Source organism: Clarias gariepinus, chromosome 12 (assembly GCF_024256425.1).
Source record: "Clarias gariepinus isolate MV-2021 ecotype Netherlands chromosome 12, CGAR_prim_01v2, whole genome shotgun sequence".
NCBI lineage: Eukaryota > Metazoa > Chordata > Actinopteri > Siluriformes > Clariidae > Clarias > Clarias gariepinus.
The window spans coordinates 31,517,281-31,544,044 of record NC_071111.1 but is presented as its reverse complement, the minus strand read 5'-3'; the positions used below and the strand labels follow the sequence as shown (position 1 = coordinate 31,544,044).

At 39.1% G+C, this 26,764-nt stretch overlaps 1 protein-coding gene across 1 annotated transcript in view; it reads right to left on the bottom strand.

Moving 5' to 3' along the window:
• The window catches only part of tnpo3 (transportin 3), a 37,711-nt gene extending 11,174 nt beyond the window's left edge, over window positions 1-26,537 (bottom strand). The window contains exons 1-12 of the mRNA XM_053508737.1: window positions 26,266-26,537; window positions 17,789-17,989; window positions 17,444-17,517; window positions 13,943-14,099; window positions 12,886-13,029; window positions 9,060-9,235; window positions 8,793-8,931; window positions 7,988-8,134; window positions 6,130-6,237; window positions 5,659-5,750; window positions 5,319-5,458; window positions 4,347-4,538 (exon numbers count right to left, since the gene is read on the bottom strand). Of these exons, the coding sequence (XP_053364712.1) occupies window positions 4,347-4,538; window positions 5,319-5,458; window positions 5,659-5,750; window positions 6,130-6,237; window positions 7,988-8,134; window positions 8,793-8,931; window positions 9,060-9,235; window positions 12,886-13,029; window positions 13,943-14,099; window positions 17,444-17,517; window positions 17,789-17,989; window positions 26,266-26,385 (1,690 nt within the window). The 5' untranslated portion in view covers window positions 26,386-26,537. The remainder of the gene's footprint in view (window positions 1-4,346; window positions 4,539-5,318; window positions 5,459-5,658; window positions 5,751-6,129; window positions 6,238-7,987; window positions 8,135-8,792; window positions 8,932-9,059; window positions 9,236-12,885; window positions 13,030-13,942; window positions 14,100-17,443; window positions 17,518-17,788; window positions 17,990-26,265) is intronic.
• Between the last annotated feature and the right edge of the window lie 227 nt (window positions 26,538-26,764).

The following is a 26,764-nucleotide window of genomic DNA, read 5'->3' as shown; positions in this document are numbered from 1 at the left end:
AGTGAAGCAGACAGCGGCATTCAGCTCAGAGCAAAACTGAGGTCAAGACTCTAATAATCAGGGACTCTACTATCAAAAACATCAGCAGCAGGACAACAACTTCAGGGTGTTTTCCTCAAGCAACCGTCTGATGTGAACAGGGAACTTTGGAACATTCTAACAAAGCACAAAACTGCAAATCAAATCATCATCCATGTGGGGAAGATTACACATTCGGAAAGAGCAGTCCGAAACTCCCAGCAAGGGGAACAAAAAAGTTTTCACGGCTGCTTGGGCTGAACACATGGCTACATGAACCCACAGTTCAAAAGGAGTCAACTTCGTTGACAACTTTAATCTTTTCTGAGGCCATAGACAACTGTTTAAACTGGATGGTCTCGACCCAAACAAACTTGGGGCAAGGGTGCTAAAGAAAAAATTCAGCAGAGCGTGCCAATCCTCTCAACCTGAATGGCACATGCACACCTGGACAAAGTTTGAGTGACCACAGACAGCTTTTGAGTCATCATGTGGTTAAAGAATCCCACAAAAACACTGATAACACCAAACAGCCAAAACAACCACTGCTCATGGACATCCCAGCTCAGTCCTGCCCACAGAGCTCATCACAGACAGACTGTGACATACTACAACAGCTCCAAGAAATTTCTGAAAAAGGGAATTGAGGAAAATTCACTACAGGCACCAAAATAAGAGCCCATCTCACCAGACACATGCCTCTCTCCAGCATCTTCACTTCTAAGCTTCTCACAGAAAATGGAGGAACTGGTGTATACTGGGACCAAACTCTCCCACTCTTTCGCTGCAAGCCCCCAGATGCCAAGAAAAAAACAGCGAGCTCCACCACCAAGCCCTGTAGCCCCTGCCCCCCCTCTCCCTCTGTCACAGCGCCAGGGCTCGAACACCCCTCCTCCACAAAACAGATAGCAGCTCTCAGTGATGTGTGTGGGGTTCCCACTATAATAGCAATAACATTCACAAATGTTTACAAAATGAGCGGGAACCCAGTTTGCCTGTAGCTTTCTCCATCTCTGTTTTAACATGTGATAGAAAGCCCAAGGCTTTCTCAAGCCATACAGCTGTCCCATCTAATCGGCGACCTATTATGCATCACACTAAGATTAGCATGAGGACAAAAGGTAATGTCATAAAGTTAGCATTTTTAAATATTCACTCACTAAAATTTATTTTTTTATTTAGTCGTGTCCAATTCCTCCCTGTCACTAGGGGGCTCCACATTAAGGCTACTACTACCACTCAGTCAGGAGGGCCGAAGACTATCACGTGTTTTCTCCGAACCACGTGACGCATCTTTTTGAACTGCTCGGTCACACACCGTTGGGGGCGGAGTCACAGAGGACCGCTTGCTCCGCTCCCTGCACTGGCTTCCTGTAGCTGCCCACATCGAATTCAAAACACTGATGCTTGCCTACAAAGCTCAAAATGGCCCAGCACCCACTTACCTCTCTGCGCTAATTACACCACGCACTGCACCACGTTCCCTCCGATCCTCCAGCACTGCTCGCCTCATCCCACTCAGGGATCGAGGGCGGCATTCATCCAGGCTCTTTTCTGTTCTAGCACCTAGGTGGTGGAATGAACTTCCTCTAGATGTCCGTACATCAGAGACTTTGCCTATCTTTAAACAACGACTCAAGACGCATCTGTTTCTCCAGTACTGTAAATGTAAATGCTTGCGTGAGCTCACAGACGCCCCTGATTGGCTGTAGAGCCGTGGTTAATGTGGGAGCACCAATTACCCCTCATCCCTCCCCTCTTGGCCAATCAGCTTTCTCCAGACCTCTGGGTGCGAAAGGTTACAGCATTACCCAGGAATCGGATCAACGATCTCCGCATGATTTACCACTGCGCCACTTGGAAGCCCCCCAAAATAAATCTTTTTTATTCAATGATTTGATGCCCACAAAAAAAAGGGATTTTATGTTTTTAAATGAAACTTTGCTAAAAGATAGCTGCAGTGCAACAGTCCTTAATGAAACAGCCCCTCCTAACTTTACGTTCATGAGTGTCTGCAGAACTGTCAGGAGAGGTAAAGGGGTAGCTGCTCTATTTACTTTCTTTCTTTTTTAACACCATGCCAGCTTCTATGGCTATATTCATGGCGAGAAGCATTTTTGTTATTTAAAAACTAGATATATGTTTAAGATTTATTTTTTCTAAGAATTTTAAACCATATTTGGGTTTACTGCTCTATTTAAAGATGGTTATCAATGCAAGCAAGTGTCAATTGGTCAGTACTTGTATTTTGAATATCTACAGATTTAGCTGAATATGCTCCACGTTTTCTAGTCATCATTATTTACAGACCTTCAAAATACTCCCAGGCCTAATGATTTCCTCAGAGTTTGACTGTTTTACTATAACAGGGGGCTTTAATATTTATATTGATAATTCAGAAATCAATACTACAAAACAAATGTTAAGTGTTCTAAAAACTTGACCTGCATGTGCACAGGCCCACACATAATTGTGGACACACTTTAGATTTACTCATCAGTAAGGGTCTAAACATCTCATCTATTCTTATAAAGAACGTAGCACTATCTGATCACTTCTGTATTTTCTTTGATGTATTGATCTCTGTTACCACTGAATCTAGATCTGTGTCTGTCAGAAAGAGATGCATTAATGAGACCACAAGTGCACTATTTATGAAAGCTATATCTTTAACACCAAGCATTTCTGCACAACTGTTGTTGATCTTCTCCTTGATTCCTTTAACTCAAAAGTTAGGAATGTTATTGAGGATATTGCTCCGGAAAAGGTCCAAAAGACGGGCAGACAGAAATCACCATAGAGAAAATCAACAGCAGTTCAGAGTATGAAAAGACAATGTCGAAAAGCTGAGTGGATGTGGCGGAAGACGAAACTTGAAATCCACTAAAGCATCCATAAAGACAGCTTTCATGCTTTCCATGTGGAACCAGCCACAGCTAGACAGACCTTCTTTTCAAACATTATAAATGGTAACTTAAACAACACACACACTCTTTTTGCTACTGTTGAGAGACTGACAAACCAACGAAGTTGGATTCTCATTGAAATTCTCTCCGACAGCAAATACAATGAGTTTGCTTCCTTCTTTTCTGAGAAAATCAGTAATATTAGAAGGGCTATTAACACATCAAGTTAGGAAGAGGTCAGAAAAACTCAAACACAACCTGACAAAACAGTTACTATGTCTGTCTTTCAAGGAAATGATAGCAAAAACTTGGGAGAAATAATACAGGACCTCAAATTGTCAACCTGCGACCTTGACACATTTCCCACATCTTTTTTTCAAATGTGTGTTTAACTGTTTAAAAGCACATCTTTTAGAAATTGTGAACACCTCACTTCTCTCGGGGACTTTTCTGAACTCTCTGAAAACCGCAGTTGTAAAGCCACTTCTGAAAAAGAGCAATCTTGATAATACGATATTGAAAAACTACAGACTAATATAAAAGGAAGATCTGATACACAAGATTATTGAAAAGGTTGTTTTTAACTGAACAACCACTTAAACTCAAATGAATACCTGGACAGTTGTTAATCTGGCTTCCGAGCGCATCACAGTACAGAGACAATAAATGACATTCGCCTAAATTCTAATTCTGGCAAAATATCAGCGCTGATACTGCTAGATCTTAGCGCTGCGTTTGACACTGCCGATCATAACATACTAATAGAAAGACTGGAAAACTGTGTCGGGCTTTATGGGATGGTACTAAAATGGTTCAGGTCATACTTAGAAAGGAGAGGTTAGTATGTGAGTATAGGAGAGCACAAGTCTGAGTGGACGTTCATGACATGTGGAGTCCCACAAGGATCAATTCTTGCACTCCTCCTGTTTAGCCTGCATATGCTTCCACTAGGTCAGATAATGAGCCTTGCCTTGTACTGAACATTATTTAAAGTAGATAATTCTTAATGTTTATATTACTTCGTTTCTACATTTACAAGCACGCAAGCGTAGTATGGGGAAAAGTTTTTCAGAATTACAGGATCTTCATGAATACCAACTCTATAAAAAATGTTTTAGCACCCAAAAAACTCCTGTTCTACAGTCATAGAATCGAGACATGGCATTCCAGTAAATTTATGAACATACTGTAACGTGTTATGTCAAACACGTTTCACTAAACCTACTCATCTACTGCGTAACAGCTATAAAAACCCACCCTAGACATGAAATAGACAGAGAGAGGGTGAGAGAGATGGACAGTTACAGATAGAGGAAAAATATTCCTGTCATGCATATGTATCCATAAACGTAAAAATTGTGTTAATACAAGAAAAAAAGGACTCGGTAAGGTATAACGTGTGCATGTCTGAGGTGGCAGTACCCTTGAGCAGGCCGATGGCAGCCTCTGTGTTCAGAGTGAAGGAGTCGAGTGAGCGTGCGATGTGGAGCAGACCCTGAAAGTGTTGCGCCATGTGTTCCCGACACACTGAGCACATGTTATGAATGGCCTTTGCTGCTACTGAGGCCAGTGGCTTCTCCCGCAGCCCCTTCATTAGGTAGTCCATTACAGGGTCTGTGTCCCAAACACACGCGCACACACACACACACACACACACACACACACACACACAAAAAAAAAAAACATTTTGTTTAGAGTTTTATACTACACCTAATTTACAGAATCATAAAAAGTCCTCATATATTTAATCCACAAACGTAGCTGGCTCTGGCAGACTTGGTCATAGATCAAGCTTTTAACAAGATGATGAGCCAAACATACTGTCCATCAACAACATCACAATTATGCAATAACAGTTCTAATCTATGGATTTGATCCTAATGAGAATTTGATGTGTAAATTGTCCACAAGGATAAATTTAAGAATATAAAAGGTGCTTAAACGTTCTGCATATGAATGGTCTCAAGCCTTGTTTACACTGCAGGCTTAAATCTGAATTTCAATTCAATTTTCATTGTATAGTGTTTTTAACATTTAGGCATTAAAGTTTGTATGGAATTTAAATGTGTATGAATCAAAATGGTCAGATAGTCCTTGATGAGCAAGCTGAGGGCAACAGTGCTAAGGAAAAACTCCCTGAGATGGTAGTAGGAAGAAACCTTGATTTGTTCCTTATTTGCAGCACCTATAAGAATGTCAGTGCATAAAGTCCTGCTGAGCCTGCAGAAGCCAGACCACTAAATCCAGACTACAACTGGGTGGATAATAGGGATAACTAGGTGTGTGCATCTATTACAGAAACGACAATATGTTGACATATCTCCTTTCCCGAGTGCGTGTGAAGGCTAGTTTCTGTTCTTCTGAAAAGATTTTTTTAGTAGTGTTTGTGCTTACCTAAGAAGCGAGGGTTGCGGTCCATCACCTCGCTCATCTCCCCCACCAGTTCGATGCTGGTGTAGCGCACAGCGATGTGCACCGTCTGAGGAAGGAGCACAACCTGTTCCAGGACTTCTGTTAGAGTGGGGTTGTTCTCACTGTACACAGACATCGTGGTTTCAGTGTTACATGTATACATAAAAGAATAAATAAATAGATAAATAAATAGACAAATACTTTATTTTTACACCCATATTTGGAGAGACTAAAATGTGCTTACTAACTCATTAGAGCTTTATCTATTTCACTAAAGGGTTAAATATGCTGAAAAAGTGTATCCATGTTGGAGATCACTCACGGGTCTACACTCTTCGCAATGGAGGCCATTAGGAAAAGTACAGCCTCAGTGACTTCCCAGGGTGGGTTTCCTTCTTTAAGAGTAGAATACAGCTAGGAGACACACACACACACGCACAAGAAAAAGTAGAGACAACAGCAGAGAAATGTCTACAAGTTAGTTACAGGATGAGCAAAAGTAACCCAATTATAACCATTATTTAAAAAAAAATATATATTTATGAAATAAATAACCATTTTCATTCAAACAGTAGGAAATGAAAAACAAACATCGCCTGTGTTCCCATCATTAGAAAAAGGTAAAAACAAATAGACTAACAAAAATAAATTATCATATCTCATACTGCACTTCAACAAGTGAGTGTTGAATATTTATTCTAAGATTATATTAAACATTGGACATACTGAATTTTTGAGGCGTACACATAATCCCCCAACACCAAATAATATTAATCACTGTGTAAATTCCTACCTGTGAGAAACACTCCATTGAGCCTACAAGGAAAATAACATCCTTGACAAGGTCTGATACCCTCAGCCTGAACTCTCCGAAGTCATCTGTGTCTTCTGGAATTCCTTCCTGTTAGACAAAGATGTGATTAAACAGACTGACAGAGACTATGTGATGTATCTCAATGCGCCAAATTTAACAATACATTTCTGGGTAAAAGAAACACACGAACACACACACACACACACTAACACACACACACAAAAAAAAACAAACAAAAAAAAACAGTTTATAGGACATGAGGGATATCGAATATTACATGTAAATTAAACTCAAACCCCTTAAGAGAACAGGCCAAGTCAAGAGAGACCGGAGAGATATAATAACACAAATTTCCCTTTAACAGACTGTGAATCATAAGCCACACAAGCCAGCATGGGCAGCCCGGAAGTTAATGTTCATGAGTAAAAGCACCTTCAGGTTCGAGAGAGCAGCATGACTTTTATAAACCATCTCACTGACAGGTGGGTGTGAAATGAAGCAGACTGAGCTCATGATGGCCGCGCCCTGAGTCACAGCAGCAGAGCTGCCAGGGCCAAACTATTTTAAAGCAAAATGGGACACTTTTCAAATCAATCAATCACAGACTGCTTGTGTGCAAGTGTACCATTGTGAGTTTGTTTCCAGTAAAAATTAATAAGAAAAGCCTATTTCTCTTTTTCAGAGACTCGCTTAGTTTTGCTGAAACCTGGCAACCCTACACACCAGCATACATTAGCTGAAGGCTACGTCGACATTACAAGCCACATTACTCAATTCCTATTTTTTTTTGGGTCAGATCAGATTTGCATGTCATCATAGGTTCACATTCAGAATTACACGAGACATTTATCTGACTCTAGTGTGGACAGATCTGTCCTTTGAAATAAATAAATGCACCTTTGCTCTTGCCATCTGGGTTAAAACATGTCATATTTGTGCGACTGCTCATTCACAAAAAAAAAAAAAAAAAAAAAAAGATATAACCAACTCTTGTGGTTTAGCTCTGGAGGACAGAAAGCAGTCAGTCAGCAGTGTGTGTTGAGGTCCAGAATGAGGAAGAAAGCCAGACACCTCACTTTAGCCGTTTTAGCAGCTGTTGCTAGTGCTGCTATGAAATCGCTGCAGTGTCTGTGCTAACTGATGACATCATGGCCTACACAAAGTCACATGCAGTCCGATCTGTTCGTTCTCATTTAGGTCACATGACCACATATCGGATACATAACCATATATGAAAGAGACTATGATCTGATCTTAATAAATAAATAAATAAATTAGATTTTTTGCGTTCAGAGAGCCCTGAGTCAAACTGAGTCACTTCTGGCTGGTAATGTAAAAGTTAGCCTATGTGCTATGAGCGGGTCTTCGCTAAATTAAGCTGTTAGATTTATACCCAAGTAAAAGGTGCTTTAACTATGTATTAGTGACAGGATGCACACACGTGTTTTTGTAAGTGTTACATTTTCTAAAAATTTGGATTTTATTTCTCATTATGTCACATTAAAGGTGGAAAAATGGCTAATTTCTAACATCAATTTTAAATGAGCTATTAAGATTCTTATTATTTGCTATTATGTTACCAGTAACTATTAACTAATAATTATTCTAAAGCTTAGCTTAAACACACAGGGTTAAACTGTACGTCTCCTACACAAGGCTTCGTGCACAAACTAACGATTTAACAGATTCATATAAACTCATATGACATAAAGTGTAAATAATTAAGAACAGAAATTAGATACATCCATTATAGAGCAAAAAGAATAACCAAGAAAGGAATACAGGGAAACAGTAAAAGAGTTGTACAGGAGTGATCTGTAGTGGAGCGAGTGCTTACATGGTCTGGGTCCAGCTGACAGTGGCGTGCCAGACTGTGTAGTAGTCTCTGGATGTAGGGTTTGAATACACCATGCAGTGCCGGATCGCTCGTCTTGTACAGATGCTCGCCCAGTCGGTACCAGAAGTTAAAGGATATTTCCACCACCTTATTGGCAACAGAGACATTCAGTGTTCACATCACAAAATCATACACAAACTTTATCAGAGGCAGAAAGTTAAATCCATTCACTGTTTAAGGCTATTTTGGTCCTAGAAGATTTAGTAAAATTTTAGCAAGTCCTTATGCAGAGAGACTTACACCATCTTAATAAGCATCTCAAAGCTCTAACATTTACTGCCTGATTTGCGTCAAGCATCTATAGTAAATTATCAAAAAAAAAACTACTAAAAGTGTCTAATGAACACTGAAATGTGTGTAACTTGCAAGTTGTTAGTTTAAATGTAATGCCTTGTACAAAGCAATATTTATTTGTGCCAAACTTCTCCACAGGCAAACCAGTAGGTGGCAGTGTTGCACCAATCACTTAAACTCAAAAGAGGGAGCAGTAATTATTTTACAAAAAAAAAAAGGCAATTTACAGAAGAGGCAAGAATTTTGTATTTTCTATAAACGTGGAGTGTTTTTTTTACATTGTAAACATTTTAGGTTTTACTGTAAACATTTTAGTTTTAAAAGTGTGACAATTTGATCATTCTAATTTATTCATATTTCCTCATATTTCTAACTCAACAATTGCAATTTTGCAACACTTACAATACGATGCAGGATGGCTACAGTCAGAATGTGCGTGTGTAATACTAACCTCATATTGAGGATGTCCAGCACATATGAGCAGCAGCTCCAGGGTGCGCAGGTCACCCATACCATGTCCTGGACTCCTGACTATAATTTCCAGAAATGTCTCACACAGCTCGGTGAAAATGCGGCAGTAATTCAGCACCCTGCACGTGTTTGTGCAAAACATGGAACATACATTTTACACACTACACAAGCAAACTTCGACATGTAGAATTCCCATAAATAAAGTGTGTGTGTATGCAGTAGTGATGCATGCTATGTGCTGCTTTACTTGTCGAGGTCCTCTCGGGCCACAGCCATGTGATACGCTGTCTCTAGTGTTAACACACCCTGGAACAGTTGCATGGCAAGTGCCACATGTGTATCTACATTCTCAATGGCATAGAGGGCTGAACATACACAGTCGGACGCAGCTTCATGCAGGTTAGTGGGAGACTCGTCCCTTTGCTGTAAATAAAAAGAAGAGACAAAATTATCCTTAAAACACCACAAAAACAGACTGAAGAGGCAGAAGGAAATTTTTTAAAGAACATTGCGGGAAATAATTACAAGTCTACAGTCAGATCTTGATCAGAGCTGTACCTAACAATTATTGTTATTGTTTAAAATTATGAATCTATCCCTGGTATAACCGTTATACAGGCTGCTCAAAAACTAGAATATAAAAGGCATCAAAGAAAATCAGTAGGATTTTAGCATTAAATGGTCTCGCGCCGCAGTACCTGAGTGAACTGCTAGTGTCCTACAATCTGCCACGCCTACTTCGATCAGAGGATGCAGGCTGCTTGTCAGTATTATGAAAACTACAGCTGGGGGCGGAGCTTTTTCTTACAAAGCCCTAAAGTTATGGAATAGTTGTCCTATTAATGTTCGAGACTCAGACACAGTCTCAGTGTTTAAGTCCAGGCTAAAAACCTATTTATTTAATCAAGCATTTTTATAAATAGATTTGCCTTAGGTAAAGGAGCAGATCTGGGGGACTCATGGACGTAGAGTATTGGATGAACTGGTATGTTTAGATGCTGTCTTCCTCACTCTCATTGATTACTCAGGTTTGTTGAAGGTAAAGTGATTGTTTTGTCCCCCGTATGGTCTTTTTGTGATGTCTGTGGTGACTGAGAAGAGATCCACAAAATGACCATGAAGATGACCTTGGACTGGGCTGTCGTTGTGACTGCTTGTGAATACAAATACTCTAAGTCACTAAATTCAAAGAGTTTTATACTCAAATCAACAAAAGTTGACTAAGTTGCATATTTTTTTATAATACCTTAAGGCTGCTTTGTGACAATGACCATTCTTAAAAGTGCTAAACAAATAAAATAGAATTTATTTTCTTTGATAATTCAATCGGTCTATTAGTCTAGCAATTTTTTTTATATTTTTTTTTACAGTTAATCTAGCAATGATTTTATGGTTGTATGATTAATCCTTTTATGATCTTGCCAGTACATAAAAATCATATCAATAATCAGTTATTTCCAAGCATTTTCTCATTATAATATTTAAATTTAAAATAAAACATTTCCCACATAATTATAATTAGTTATCATCATTATTATTACTACTTCTACTACTACTACTACTAATAGTAATGAGTTCAGCAGCCATGTGAGGAGCACATACAATGACAATTTATAGAGAAAACTTATTTTTATTGATAAAAAAATACTTTGTACACAGCTTTGCCTCTTCATGAGACCCCAAAAACCCACAAAATAAAATTAGTGACATTTTACTGTATAAATACTTAATTTTTGCTGTATTCCTTTTAGAAATGTCATATGGAAGTCAATGCATTTATATGATTATAACGTAACTGATTATAAGTAATGTTGGCAAGTCAGTGCAGCCTTGATTGCTTCATTTCAAATCGATTGCAATGGTGTACAGAGGCACAGATAGGAAAATTGCAGCACTGTCCAAATACCTATGGTCCTGGATGTAGCACAACCCATCAAGGCCAACAATTAAACTAAACATCTACACAAATAGGGAATTTGATTACCTTTCCACAGCACACTTGAATATCACACTAACATATCCACCAATTACGCAATAAAAGGCCAAACAGATGACCCACTCTCTCTACACGTGTGTGTGTGCGTGTGTGTCAGTAAAGAACTCTACGATGTGCTGAAACAGTTGGAGATCAAATGATATAAACTGGGTCCATGCACATTTTTATAAGCAAGTTTTCCATGACTGCACAAATCAGTTGCTAAAACTCCTGGTTTTAAGCCATGAGTTTTCACTCTAAAAATTATTATTTTATTGCTCTTTAAAGAAGTTCCTTTAAAGCAGAGATGTTTTTGAAAAGCATCTTTTGCTTATGCCATATTTTTGTATGTGCTAAAGACTTTTGCACAGAACTATATGTAAAACAGCTGTTAGGTTATACTGAGCTTGCTGGAGAATACGAGTTCTTCTGGTAACTCTGTCACAATCGCTTCTTTCTATTTTTATGCAAATCCCAAAAGCGTACATTAGATTCTTTTTGTTTTCATCTGAAAACTGGTCTGTTTTGTACTATATTTTTACAGCCATGCATATATTCTTCTGTAATGTTATTTTTTATTTATTAATTCTTAGGTTATAAATGGAAATACTAAATGATTTTGTACATAATTATGCAGACATGATAAACAGGTATAACAAAATTAGTACAGCATATAATATGGTACCTAAGACCTTTGCACATACATACGCATATACACACACACACACACACACAAGGCATTTGAAAGGCTCTGCTTGATCAAATGCTAACTTCATTTTGACTGACGTGTGTAAGAACAAGATAAATTATCTGCATCGTGTAGAACTGACTCCATGGTTGAGTTTTATTTGATAATTGAACAGAATCAGTGAATTGAGTGCCAAGTGGGGGTTGATGATACTGTGGCCTTTACTAACGCTCCTCTAACAAATTTGTTTTTATTCAAATCTCCTCGCTGCACAACACTACATAATGCAAATATATTTTCCTGCTTAATACATTTAAGCTCTTCACATCCAGACCCATAAGGCCAACAGTAACTGGCCAGAGCAGCACAAAATAAGTTTCTGATAACAGCGTCTAGTAGATAAGTAGGCAAAAGTTTGTGCACCACACCCACGTGATTTTTCCCCAAACTCTGCTATAGCATTACATTTTGTCTTCGGGGGAGGGCCCGAATTCTTATCCAGCATGACGACGTCCCTCGGAGATCTACAAAGCATCTCCATGAAGATACAGTGTGTTAAGGCTGGAGTAGAAGAATTCAAGAGCTCTGACTAAACTCAACCCCACTGAACTTTAAGGAAGAACTGGAGCATCCTGAGCTCACTAACGCTCCGGTAGCTGAATGAATGAACAACAAATCCTATACACACGCTCTAACATCTGGGAGACATTCTATACAATTTTTCCGGCAGTGTGGGACCATATATGGGTGTGCATATACTTTAGGGTATATAGTCCATACATAATGATAATTTAACATGGGATACAGCTATGACATCTAAACAGCGGTTAATGAGCAGGATTTAATCAAGTACTGTCACTCTTACTGACACACTTTCACACACATTACCACAAATTAGGCCAGATGTATCTGGGGACACCTGATGATACTGACAATCACCTACACAGTCCGATTATTAAGACTGCTAATAATTCAGAATATTTAAATGTCTGTTATGTCAGCGGGCCTAAAGGATGTCAGTGGTTCTGGTATGTCGTGCTACGCCTCCCCTTTTCTCCTGTTCTGTATCCCAGACAAACCTCAATACCTCAATAACCTGCTGTCTGAACTGCAGAGCTTTCAGAGTTGCTGAGCAGACATAGATGCAAATGTCTAAATTCACAAATCATAATCACAGATTTGTATTAGATAAATGGAGCGTCAGGGCACCTTCACTATACACAGCATCAATAAGCAAGTTGTCAGTCTGGGGCATATGTTCACTTCACTTGTGTTGATTTCTTTACAACAAACTTCATTACAGATAACTTGGAACATTTATTCCATTTGCACTAAATCTAGAAGTACACATATGCAAACCCCTTAGGGTGAACTTTAAGACATTAAAAATTGAGTATCTGTAGAACTTACCAGCACTTGGAACAGAACCACCAGCAGCTGATTAGTGGCCATGAAGTTGCTGTCCAGCACACCCAGGTTAAACCAACTGCCTAAGCAGCGGAACACTTTAATGAGCATCATCTCATTTCTTCCAGACTTCTCCACGCATGACATCTGGTTAGGATAATAATATATTTTTTTGTGATTTTTTTGTGTCAAGTGACATGACAGATTTTATGCAGCTGCAAACAATAAGAGCTGTGAATCATGGGTAGACTGTGTATTCAATTAGATTTTTGGTGCTGTGATTTTCAGATAAATACAACAAATATTTATTGTCTGATTTGTCTCAATCAGCTATGTTTCTAACAGATATTAAAGTATTAAAATTAATGAAAGTACCCAATAAACATAGCAATGCTGTGTGACTTGTAACTGATCATAAACTCGAAAGAAGAAGCAGCTAAAATCTCAAAAAAAAAAAACCGCAAATAGTATTTTCTGAAAACTTTGCAGAAGATAAAAAAGGTCTAAATTTTATGCAAGCATTGTGGTATATTTTAAAGGATTTTTTAAATTATTTTTGGCCATGTAACGTTTGTAGGTTTAAATAAATTCTTTAAAACATGTGACTTAATTCTGAATCAAAAACGAACTCATCAAAATCAATGAATCTGATCGACCAACAAAAGATCAATAATCATTTAAAAATCACACAGCTCTATAGCCAATGCCAAACAGGTAAAATTCTCTATTATGACAGACTAAGATTAAGGAATCTTCCAATCAAATGAAAAGACCGTGGCAACTTTAATTTTTTTTCCAGGATTTTATATATTCTATGATCTTTATTTTATGTTTTAAACACAATTTCTCTATATCAGAATACATCTGTACACTCTTAAATATTACTATTATTAAATATTTTTATACAAGCCCTTTATCAAACATCAGAATATCTGTTATAAGGTGAAGTGGTTTACTCTCTAAAATGAGAAATGATGAACAGCAGCATGTGTCATGACTGTATGTGATTAACATGCCACAATATAAAGAGAAGACTGCGGTGTAGGTGCGTGGGACTCACCAGCAGAGTGACCACTGTGGTGGAATAGAATGCGAGATCCTCTATGATTTCTGTCCGCCGGTTAGCACCTATCCTCAGCAATCGACTGTGCACTTCCTCCGGCAGCACCGTGAGGATTTCAGTCAGAAAAGGCATTGCGGTCACATCATTACCGTACCTGAGGAGAGGAGAAAGGAGGGGGGAAAAAAGGGATAATTTTACCTTAACAAACACATTCATAGACTGACATCACACCATCTGTCTCAGTGGTGTCCCTCTAAATCCCTTTATAACTGTAACTGACTAATGAGTGAAATATTTCAGTGACTATCATCAGACTACACATTTCAACTCTACTGAATCAATTCTATGTTTATAATAAAACAAACTACAGTGAAACCTCAGATTGCGAGTAACATGGTTTGCAAGTGTTCCGCAAGACGAGCAAAAACGAATAAGCCTTGGTTTACGAGTACCATAAGTCACGCATGCGCTTCTTGTTTTGACGCTGTGCGTCACGTGATCTCAACTGAGCCAATGATTTTTTTCTCTCTCTTGCGCTGTGGAATTGTGGGTAATCATCCCCCCTGCTGGGTCTCAGTGTGTACTGTTTACTATAACACTGTGACGACGTGTGTGTGTGTAAAACATTTTTGTGTCTGTATTTGTGTGTACAGCGCGCGTAAAGCAAAAGGAAGTCTCATTAGAGAGTTAAAAGATCTATTTTCTCTCTCTCTCTCAGCCTGCACTTTGCAGCATGCTTCTTCCCCCCCTCCCCTTGCCTTGCCTTACACACACACACACACACACACACACACTTACTCTCTCTCTAACGGAAACTCTGCTCTGTGGCGATTCTTTTTAAAGGTAAAGTGCAGATTAAGTTTTTAAGATTTTTACTTTACAGCTGTGATTCCGTTAGTATGCGCTCACACGAGTGTTATTAGGGATGTTCTTTGTTAATTTTCCAGATAAAACAGGGTTTCCATTAATGTGTATGTGAAACTCAAATAAAAGAGGAGGAAGAGTTACTGTGTAAGACAAAAAGAGGTGGAGGGGAGGGAGCTTTACACACACACACGCACGCACGCACGCACACACGCACACAGCGCCTGCGCACAAACAGAAACACTTATCTGTCTGGATTTTTTTTTTTTTTACGGTAAAGTGCAGGTTAATTAGTTTTATTTTTACTATATATTTTGTATTAATCATTTTTATGCATTTATTTTTTTGGGCTGTGGAACAAATAATTTGCTTGGGGAAAATTTGATTTACGAGTGTTTCGATATACAAGCCCGCTTCTGGAATGAGTTATGCTCGCAATCCAAGATTATACTGTATTTAATACTTTTAACATGTTTTCTATCCACCTGCACAAGGTTACATGACTCTCTCAACCGAATCTTAAAATACAAAGTGATCCAGGTTACAGCACAGAGCTTTTTTTTTTGTACAAATGAGGGGTCCAGTGAGGGCGAAGGCTATAGTGCGTTCTCCGAGATGTGTGATGCCAGCTGACTGCATCTTTTCTTACTGTTGCTCACCTTACCAAATGTCTTTGGTGTTTAGAAAAAAAACCCAACTATAATTAACAGAGGAGCTTTAAAACAAAATCTCACAGTGATCTACAGTGCCAAGAAGGCACAGGATTCCTTAGGAGCTGGAAGAGGCCAGAAGAGACGATGGTGGAAGCAGGACCAGGGGACAGTTAAAATAAATATTTTATAAAAAATATAAATATAAAAAAAAAAAAAAAAACACCACCAAGAGGATTTGACAGGTTTTCCTTAGAATGTAGCCACCTGTTTCTAAGACAGCATTTAATTGGGGGCCAGGGGTAGCTCAGTGGTTAAGGCCCTTAACCCTCAACTGCTCAGATGTGTAATAAGATAAAAATGTAAGTCGCTCTGGATAAGAGCGTCTGCCAAATGCCTAAATGTAAATGTAAATTTAATCAACAGTAGCTTGGCTCTGTAGACCAGACCGTCAGCTCGGTCACACAGACAGAGGGGACCACATACTATTGGCCCCGAAATAACACAAACCCAAAGACAGAAGCGGTGTGGAACACGAAAAGAGGATGTGTGGAACTTATAAAGGAGAACGGTAATGGACAAAACCGAGAAATCAATGAATAAGTTCACACACAACACAAAACGCGGTGTCTTCATGCTTGGGTGCCTTGTTAAACCACTCGTTAGTGAGACTCTTCAGAAAATTAGTCTTCAGTTCACTAGGGAGCATAAAGACTGGAGTTTAGAGTGATGGGAAAAGGTCATGTGACTTGTGTGTTCAGATTGAGCCTATTTCAGAGTAGGGTTGGGTATCGTTTTTTTTTTTTTTCAATACCGGTGCCAAATCGATACTTTTAAAACGGTACCGGTGCCAAAACGGTGCCAGAACCGATAATTTACAAAAGCCACAAAATGATGGTGGATGACTCAAGAATACATTTTTATTGAACATAAAATTTAATGCTTAAAATTGAACAATATATTAAAAGTTTAAAGATTTATATTTTACATTATATAAGTAAACACAAAAAACAACAACAAAACATAAGCCACCTAACCCAACTACAATAACTAAACCTCTTCAAATTTGGATTTCACCATATTTGCCTTTTCTGGCAAAATACGACACCTTTCCTGACTTATTGCATGCCCTGCACAGGACATGCATAGCCTTCTTTGCAATGGTAAATGGGGTCACTGTTGTAGTGCTACTAGTACTAGCTGAAAAGACATAATTATAAACAGAATCCATGTTAAATAAGTATTTTACAAATACTAATGTAATCGTTTGACCATTAGTTAGCGGTGCCTCGCTCTGCTATTAACTTTATTCCGTGTGCCCTCCAACGTTTCATTAGATTTGATGTGTTTCCTCCTTTACACGCAACTGCTGTAAAACATTTGCTGCACGTCGCAGTGTTGAAATCCTTTCTTGTGAAATATAGCCACACTTACGACCGATTGGTTTTAGGCATTTTAACGAAAGTTTAATTTAACAAGCTAAGATAGCGGTAGACCACCTGTTGCCATCAGAGCGAGTGTAACGTTAGTTGCTGCATTCACGCGCATCTCGGATAGTCTCTCATTTACTGATGAGTCGTACTTTAAATTTTTTTATTTAATCTAATAAACTATTAATCTACAAAAATATATAAATCCAGAGAGCAAATATTTAAATTGACAGTTCAGGCATTTCAGTGGCACTGAAATGGCGCACCGAAATTCGCGTTCTGTTTCGGTTATATAGGTACCGGTGCCCAACCCTATTCCAGAGTGATGAGTCAGGGTAAGAAGGGTCAGGGTAAGAAGGGAAGTACATGAGGCGATGCACCCATCATGCACAGTGTCCACTGTACAAGCTCCTGGAGGCGGGGTTATGATCTGGAGGGGTCAAGTCTAGGCTCGGTAACAGTCTTTTTCCTTGTATGAGGTTAAACGGTCACATTTTCAGTCTTAGTCAATGTTTATGTGCCTGATCAAGTCTTTAGAAACTGATGATACTTACTTCTCTATAAGGGTGTGAACGCAGCCTTTCCATGACGGCATCTGCAGTGCAAGATCAGCAATCGCCAGGGCAAGCTGGGGGTCAAAACATACAAAAACGTGACTCAAAACACACGAACATGTGGCTCAGCAGATTTTTTAAAAATTGCAGCCCAAAATTTTTAATTTGGTTTAAACGCATCAGATATTTCACCTTCACTAAAAAGAATGATGCTGTCAGTACAATAATCATTCTTTAAGCTAAATTATCAGGAGATTACATTCCACTAGTCTTTTCAGCAGACTGGTACAGAGCTCAGTCAATCAGACTGAAGTTTGGAAAAGGAACTGCTTGTGAGGCTTTTACCTGTGTGATGATGACGGGTGAGAGGTCTTTGAGGTTTTCGATGTGGGAGAGGAGAGAGTCACGCAGGGCGAGGTGTGTCTCCTGGGGAAGCTCATAAAATGATGTCTGAATTTTCACTTTCATGGTTTGTGCAGCAAAGTAACACGACTCAACATCCTGCTTCAACTGTAAGAGCTGGTCTGCAATCTCCCAGGCATACATCTGTACAGGAGAGAGAAAAAGAAAAGTATAAAAATTAGTAGCTTGAAAGGCTGATTAGGTCTCTTGTAGTCAGAAACAACTTACAATTTATTTATGCTCATATCCACATAGAAATAGCATACATGAACTGTATCAGTCAGGATTTAGGCCCCATCACAGCACAGAGACAGCGCTTGTTAAAGTAGTAAATGACCTCTGACCTGGGTTGCGTAACTATGCTTGTATTACTCAACCTCAGTGCAGCTTGACACCATTGATCATAGTATTCTTACAGATTAAAAAATGTAGTAGAAATTAAGGGAACAGCCCTCTCCTGACTGATCGTTATCAGTAGCCTATGTAGATTTAAAATAGTGATTATTCTGCATGTTCTTTAGTGGAGTTTGGTGTTCCACAGGGTTCAGTTTTAGGCCCACTGCTTTTTCCCCTTTACACGCTTCTTTTGGGCAACATAATCTGTAAACATGGTATTAGTTTTCATTGTTATGCTGTCGACACACATACGTGCACTCGGCCGTGCCCCTTCCAAGAAATTTATTCACTCACTGCAGCGATGCAGACCGCAACAACTGTGATCGATCCACAGAGTACCAACGCATTTATGGTCCGTTCTATGCTTCTATTTTTTTTAAATTGAACATGTATTTCAGCAAAAGTAACAGTAACCTATTAGCTCCAACTCCATCAAAATCCACTCAGATTCATTTTGCCATTGTTGTAATACACTAAAAAACAAACCCTCAGAACAGACGGGCCACTGCCAGCTAGTGGTTTGGCGGTGGAACTGCACAGCAACAGAGAAACACCAGTGCACAAGTATAAATTTTTATATTTAGCATCATATTCTGTCAAAACAATGCTAAACTAAATATAAACTCTTAATTCCTTTCTGAAGTTCTATTTTAATTACTGTGTAAAAAGCCTTTTTCTGCCATTTTATAGATTACCATGTTTTACATTTTATTAAACCCAAGGTGTGTAAATTCAATACAATGCCATGAAAAACTATTTGTGCCCTCCCTGATTATTATTTTTCTTTTACATATTTGTCACACTTTAACAATTCAGATCAAACAAATTTTAATATTACACAAAGATAACCAGATTAAATACAAAATGCCGTTTTTAAAACTATGATTTCATTTATTAAGAAAAAAAAAGCTGCGCAAACTTACCTGGCCCAGTGTGCGAAAGTAAATGACCCCTAAACCTAATAACTTAGGTTGGGTCAGCCTTGTCGGCAACGACTGTAATTAAGTATTTGTGATCACTGGTCTTTCATATCTCTGTGGAGGAATTTTGGCCTACTTTTCTTTTGTTTTATTCAGCACGAACAGCCTGTTTAAGGATCTGATTCAGATTTAAGTTCAGACTTTACCCATCACATTCCAAAACCATATTTTTTGTTTTTTTTCTTTAAACCTTTCAGAGGTGGACTTGAACCACCACTGTCTCACTGTTGGTATGATGTTCTTTTCATGAAACACCGTGTTCAAACCTAATCACACAAATATACCACTTTAGGGCACATGATTGATGATTGTATTAATCACAGCTCATTTATTATTTCATAATTAAAATATGTATAAAGTGTAAAATTACTAACAGTATATTTATATATAATTTTATCATTTTATTCATGGCTGGGTAATAAAAGGCTGCTTGAGTAAAAGGAGAGGTGATGTTAGCAGAGGAATGGTGACCGGTACTTCCGTAGATCTTATAGCATGTTTTAAAATATAACCTAACTGTGTATTGGACAGATATCCTCCTCAGTGGTCATGGGAGATAAGAACGAGACTACAGTGGAACCTCGGTTTACGAGTAATGCGGTTTGCGAGTGTTCCGCAAGACGAGCAAAGATTTTTAATAAAAAAATTTACTTGAAAAACGAGCACTGTCTTGGTTTACGAGCATCGAGTCCATGTTTCACGCATGTGCTTCTTGTTTTGACGCCGAGCGTCACGTGATCACAACTGAGCCAACGGTTTTTCTCTCTCTTGCGCTGCGGAATCGTCTCCCCTGCTGGGTCTTAGTGCTCGTCTTTTACTGGTATAATCAACATCCGTTCGCGAGTGTACTGTTTACTATAACATTGTGACCCCGTGTGTGTGTAAAAACCTTTTATTTTGTGTTCGGAAGCGCGTGTGTACAGCGCTTGTACTGTTTCTTATAACAGGCGTGTGTGCGTGCGAGTAAGGCAAAAGAAATTCTTAACACAGAGGTTAAAAACCCATTTTCTTCCTCATTGCGGTGTTTACGTGCATGCGAGCGTAAAAACCCCGTGAAACCCCATTCACAAACACACACGCGCGCACAGAAATGAAGGCAAGAGCCACACTCTGCTCTCTAAAGAAACTATGTCGTAAATCTTTTCAGAGGTAAGGTGCTGGGTCATTTGTTTGTTTGTTTTACTTTACAGCAGTGATTGTTAGTTTGCGCTCACACAAGTGTCATTAGCGATGTTTATTGCTAAATTCAGATAAAACAGTGTAGCGGGAGAGACGTTGATTTATGACCCCTGTTTACGGGAGTGCAGTCCAGTGTGGGAGATGCATTGTGGGTAATGCAGTCCAGCGTGTGTGAACGCAAATGCGAGATGTAAGTTAGGATATAGAGCCTGAATTTTGTTCTTCAGTAGTTTTTTTTTTTGTTAGATTTAAGTGCAGGATCCACCTGAAAGTTTGTACTATAACCTGACAATGCAGAAAATAAAAGAACGGGCATCGACCAGTTTGTCCATCTCATCATTACACGAGCATGAATTAACGGGCTGTTACGCTGTTGCGAGCAATATAAAAAAAAGCGGAGAAGCTTTAATAATTTAGAGGAGAACAACAGTCTTTCCGTTAATGTGTGTGTGTGTTTAAACAAGAGAGAAAGTTTTAATGTGTAAGATGAGGAGGGAGAGACAGGAGGGGCTGAAAGCAAGAGTCTCCACTTACTCTAGCCACGCAGCGCCTGCGTGCACAAAGGGAAGCGCTTATCTGCCGGGATTTATTTTTTACTTTTTTGAAAGGTAAAGTGCAGGTTAATTTGTTTTATTTTTACTTTATATTTTGTATTAATTATTTTTATGTATTTATTTTTTTGGGCTGTAGAATGAATAATTTAAGTTTTCATTATTTCTTATGGGAAAATTAAATTTGGTTTATGACCGTTTTGGAATACAAGCCCACTCCCGGAACGAATTATGCTTGTAATCCGAGGTTCCACTGTACATTTATAGAGGGTGATGAGTTCTCGTTCATCCAATTGACTAAATCTCTGTCCCCTTTCCCACACTGCCATCATGTGGCCATAAACCATAACTTTGCCTTATGGAAATAAATCTCATGTTCAGGAAATCCCGGGCGCCATTTTGTCCCAGAACTGTTTTCCACTGTATTAGATTGTGAACTCTATTTTGTTGCAGATTTTCTAAAATTAGGATTATTCACCATCAGGACAGCTTTACAGGACAGACATCTGTCATCATGCGGACTGATTCATTAAATCCGGTGAGGCCGACTCATTTCTCCCACATTAACTTTTGATTGAATAGAGTAAAAGGGGAAAACTTTTTCCTCCCCAGCCTAGAGTTTGGCCTACATAAGAGCCACGCCCACTTTAACCCTTTATTGCTTAGACCTGTTCTGTTTCCCGGGATGGGACACAGTAAACAAGACTCAGCTGTTCCTGTTTATTTCCCTCTGTTTGGGTGAAAAATGCAGAGGGGTATGTTGACTACATTACTTTACTATAAGTCAAACTTTCCAACACAACACAAGTCTTAAGTGCACATTAACAGAAAGCATTGTTAAATCACAGCACCTACACATGTATCAGTCGTCCCATATTGACATGCTGACATGACTTTTTTTGGAGTCAAACAACTTTTTTTTTTGCATTTTTAATCACAAGCTTGCAGCAACACTGTTTTCTTGAAGTAGGAGGCATCACACACTGCTGAGATGTGCAGACTCTCGCAATAACGGCTTTGTAAATCTAACCAGGATTGCACAGCGTTTCCTCAACTACTTCAGAAAGGATAAACTGTTGTTAAACTGTTTTGCGTTCTTCTCACAGCATGTGAGATACGTAGTGTCAGTAGAGTTCTGGAGAAACCCAACAGCTTCTGCGATTCAGCACCTGACCGTGGTGTGAACTGGTCTGTTAGCGTTTAGTTATCAGATGTAGCTTAAGAACATCATGATTGACCTGCCATGAAGGGCGTGTGAAAGGACAACAAGAGTAGAAAGGAACTGTGGGGTAGAAATGGTGTAATGGGTTTTTCAGGGTAAAACAGCTAAGCAGCTGTATGGACACTGGCTGCTGGTATTTTAAGGATTACAGTTGAAGTACAAGTGTTTTCCCTGCAACAGTTTAACAGAACAGGCCATGTCAACAAGACCACCGCCCCCCACCCGAGGGAAAACGTAGATGGATATGTAGCCTCTATATTTAGCAACCCAGTGGAAAGTAGGCTCTCTGCTTCCTTATACTCACTAGGTTGAACATAACACCTCCAGAAAGACAGGTGACAACCCATGGTGATACTTATTATTTGTTAAAATATTTAAGTAAAATATTAAGTATTTTAGGCTAAGGGAGTAAAACATTGTGAGAACAGCCACAAACAGACCCGAGACCTCTGTCTGGGTAATGAACCAGCTGGACAATGGGCAGCTCCACAGTGGGGTGATTAGTCCACAAAGCCAAAATTTCACAGTTAAAATATGCTGCAATGTAGGAAGTCTTTAGGCCTGGAAAAATAATACTAAAATAATTTGATAAGAAGTAGTAAACCACACTTAGGTGATGAATGAATCACTTCTTTCAGGCTCCTATACTCAATGGTATGTGGTATCTGTATGCTACGATAACATTATGCTAACCCTGCTAACAGATGATGCTGTTGTTGGTACTTCCAGATCTTTAAGAAATGTTATACTTATTGTGGACCTTGAAACTAATTAAACAATAAGTTACCCTATTTAGCTTTTTTTTTTTTTTTTTAGAAATGTACTTATGTAAATGAACTATAAATGTATATGAAAAGTATCATTAAAGAAGTAGACTATATTCATTTGTAGAAACACCTTTAGCAGCGACTACATCTTCCAGTCTTTTCAGATAAGTCTTACATTTTTAGGCTTTCTTCTGGTTTCTCCACAGCGGACAGGCCTGGGCTTCAGCTGTTCCTAATTAACGTCATTCAGGATCTTCTTGTCCTGATGCAGTCCTGGCTGTGAGCTTCAGGTCGTTGTGATCCTGAAGGTGAACCGTTTTATTTTTCCACAAGGACCACTCAGCACATTACTGTAATCACTCTTCACTCTGCTCTAACATGCATCACCACAAGTAAGGTATTAGCCAACCAATGAGCAGTACCAGATATTGACAGATATAGTGTTACACTTCACCTCATCAGACCAGTCTTTTTACTCAGACAAGGCTTTAACTCAGGCGGGGTCTAGACACCACCATACAAGCCTGACTGATGGCAGCATTTTAGCAGTGAATATTTAGCATATTATACTGAACTTCTGGGTTATTGAACAGATTAAAATCAGTCACAGGATTTTCCCCCCCCCCCAAGCTCATTTCCTGTACAAGGAGCGAATCATGACCCAAAGTTATCTTCAAACACAAAAGGTTTACATGGATGCTATTCTTCCATTTAAATCCAATCCTACGATGAAATAAAAATTGTTTGTTTTGCAGCGCTCAGAAGCTTGTGCACTCTGCACAGAATCGATTATATCTGAAGTAGATCGTCATGGCTGATCAAACTGAAAACCCGACGGTCCTGGTCACTAGCTAATCGACCACTGAACCTCTAATATAAATGTAATAAATTATTTACAAATCGATTTTTGAGCCAACACGGAGATACGTTAATCAGCAAGAATTTGGATTCATAACTGAATTGATTCTTCCCGTCTCTAGACAGCAGGCAGACAGCTGACAACGTACTGTAGGGTTTCAACCTTTATGGTCTTGACAAGAAGTTGGAAAGTTTTCAATAGATGGATGGATCAGCCTAAAATGCAGGGCAAAGCAAGTGCAGCGTGAGTAGGTTTTTCTCTCAATAAATTAAAGATTCTTACACAGCCTGGTCACTGCCCATCAGGCACTAATAGACAATGCACTGCCGCATTAATGGTTAGAGCTCACATGACAGTTTAGAAGGAGGAGGGGCTTTAAAACTGCTCCCACCAACTCTTCCCAATACTCACTGAACATCCAGCTGATTTAAAGTAAATTGCACTGCAAAGTAAGCAAATTTCTCATGAAAATGGATGAGAAGGATGTTTGGACACCCATTTTAAAAATCTGTCCATCTGCCATCTGTAATCGAACAACCTGAAAAAACAGGTACAGGAGTGGTATAGCACGAGAGTGGTGTACTGAGAGGTAGTAAATACAGGAGGATGCCAGCTGCCATAAAAAGAACAAAGGCGTACTGACAGTCGCACATGCTCTGCAGAGAAACACTGTTTTAAACTGTAAAAATCAGGAGGATCTGTACTGTGAAAAGCAGTACAGATCCATGGGGCAACATGGATTAATATGATAAATAAATAAACTGCTTATACAGAAGTCCTGTTGGTGTGTGTTGATAGTGTGTTGTGCATTTGGGTTTTCTGATATGTCATGTAGAACCAATATTATTGGTCACACACAAAAAAAGAAATGAGATCAACCACAAAAAACATGTGATATTGTGAATTGGTAGTATTTTTTAGCCTATGGTTAGATCATCAGTCACTTCAGCGCTGTAATTTCAGCAAAAGAGAAAATATGATCATAAAAATATTCGGTTCAGCTTTTCTAATTAATATCTATTGGTGCAGGTGTTCGTTTACATTGAGCAAGTAGCACATTAGTAGATTATTTTAAAGTAGATTACTAAATCTAACACAAATGTTCATAACATCACTTTACTCAACATTTTAATTTCACTTATGGTGCAGATTAAACCTTAGGCAGATATTTAATCAGAGATTTTTGGGAGAATGGTCCTCCAAAGTATAAAATATAAAGCTATAAATTGAAAGAGCAAGTTCTGACCAATGTACAGACGAAACCTTTCATTGATTTATATAGAAAAACTCAATCTCACATCATTTTTCAAATGAAAAAACAAACAAAAAATAGGAACCAGTTTTTTTTTAAATTCCCTATTGCACCAAAAGCTAAGGAATCACAAAATAATTAATGGTATATATCCTTCTGGAGAATTTTAACACCTGTGGGAAACACTGTATTATCATGTGGAATAAAAATAACTGCTTTTTCCAGCAGTACTTTATTCTTTCCTGTGTTTCCTGGATATATGGTTTGAGTTCTCATAAAAATAAATAACTTCCGGTATAGACCACACCCACTTCTGTGGTAAACTACTATAAGGAATGTATAATATAATGCACACCACACAGACACATGCACTGCTTTACACCCTCACGTGGGTCATATTTCGAGGCATTTATACAGGAGGTCATTTATTGAACTTTAAATGGCAGGTTTTTATAGCTTTTAAATGAAGGTGTGAATGTCTGCAGTAAGACTGACACTAGGGGGCGTGTTCGGGCTGAGGAGGTGTGCAGCAAGAAAAAGGCGGCATTAGACACGGTTTCAGTAAAAACAGCAATGGTGACACACACACACACACCTGTTCGGCTTCATACTGTCACTGAGTAAACACTTACATTACTCCGTTTCCTGTTTTCATACACACGGTACAATTCCTACAGTTAATTAAACTTTATTAGTAAAAATCACGTTTACTCTGTGAATAACTCATCATCACCGTGTGCACGAGGGCCGGTCCGGTCCGGTCCGGGGGGAAATGTTCAGAGCTTGAGCTGCGTGTGTCAGTGCTACTCTGTTCGTTAGCATACAGCTAGCATGTTTACCTTAGTCAAATCACACAGAGTTAGTTTCTGACGGAACCCAGGCCATGTGTGGCAAAAACAACAACATTTTAATACAATTCCAATTCTAACCCTAAGCAAGAGCGGTCTGAGTGTGTGTATTCACACACACACACACACACATTGCGCCCGGTGTGTGCAGCGCGAGCCGCTCACTTTAGCCACCATGCTAACTGAGGAAAAAACTCAACACTAAAGTACACACGCGCACACACATTGTATCTCTCTCACACACACCGCGGGAAGGAGTTAATCCGCTATTCTAAAGGGTTATACACACGTTCTGTGTAATAATTTAGCGAGGCGCTGCACAGGCCCGTGTGAGAGTGAGTGAGTGTGAGTGTGTGTTCAGCTCACCGATCTCTGCAGCTCCCCCAGCCACACCGAGGCTCGCTCCTTCCCGGTGGGATTCGGGTCGTGATAAAGCGCCTGTACAGCCTGACACACCAGAACCAGCGAGGGTTTCCCTCCGTCCATCGTCTCCGCCGTGTCCACACACACACACACACTACCGAACTACAGAACTAGCTTTAATCAGCAGAAGGACAAGCAGGCCTCGCTCTCTCACACACTGAGCGCCATCTCAAACAGACGCAGAGAGAACCTGTGCGCTTCACAAACACATCCGGGCAGAAACCGGCGCCGCGGAACTTCACTTCCTCACTCATCGGTCTTTCTGTTTTACTCTTATCCCTTTGTTAATTCTGATCAGGTTAAAGCAATACATCATAATAATAGTAATAATATTAATAATACACACCTCATCCAAATGTCTAGAAACAGCGTACTAATGTAAATATTGCAGATATATACTAAACAGAGTGTGTTGCATTCGGCTGAGAAATTCGAACTTGTA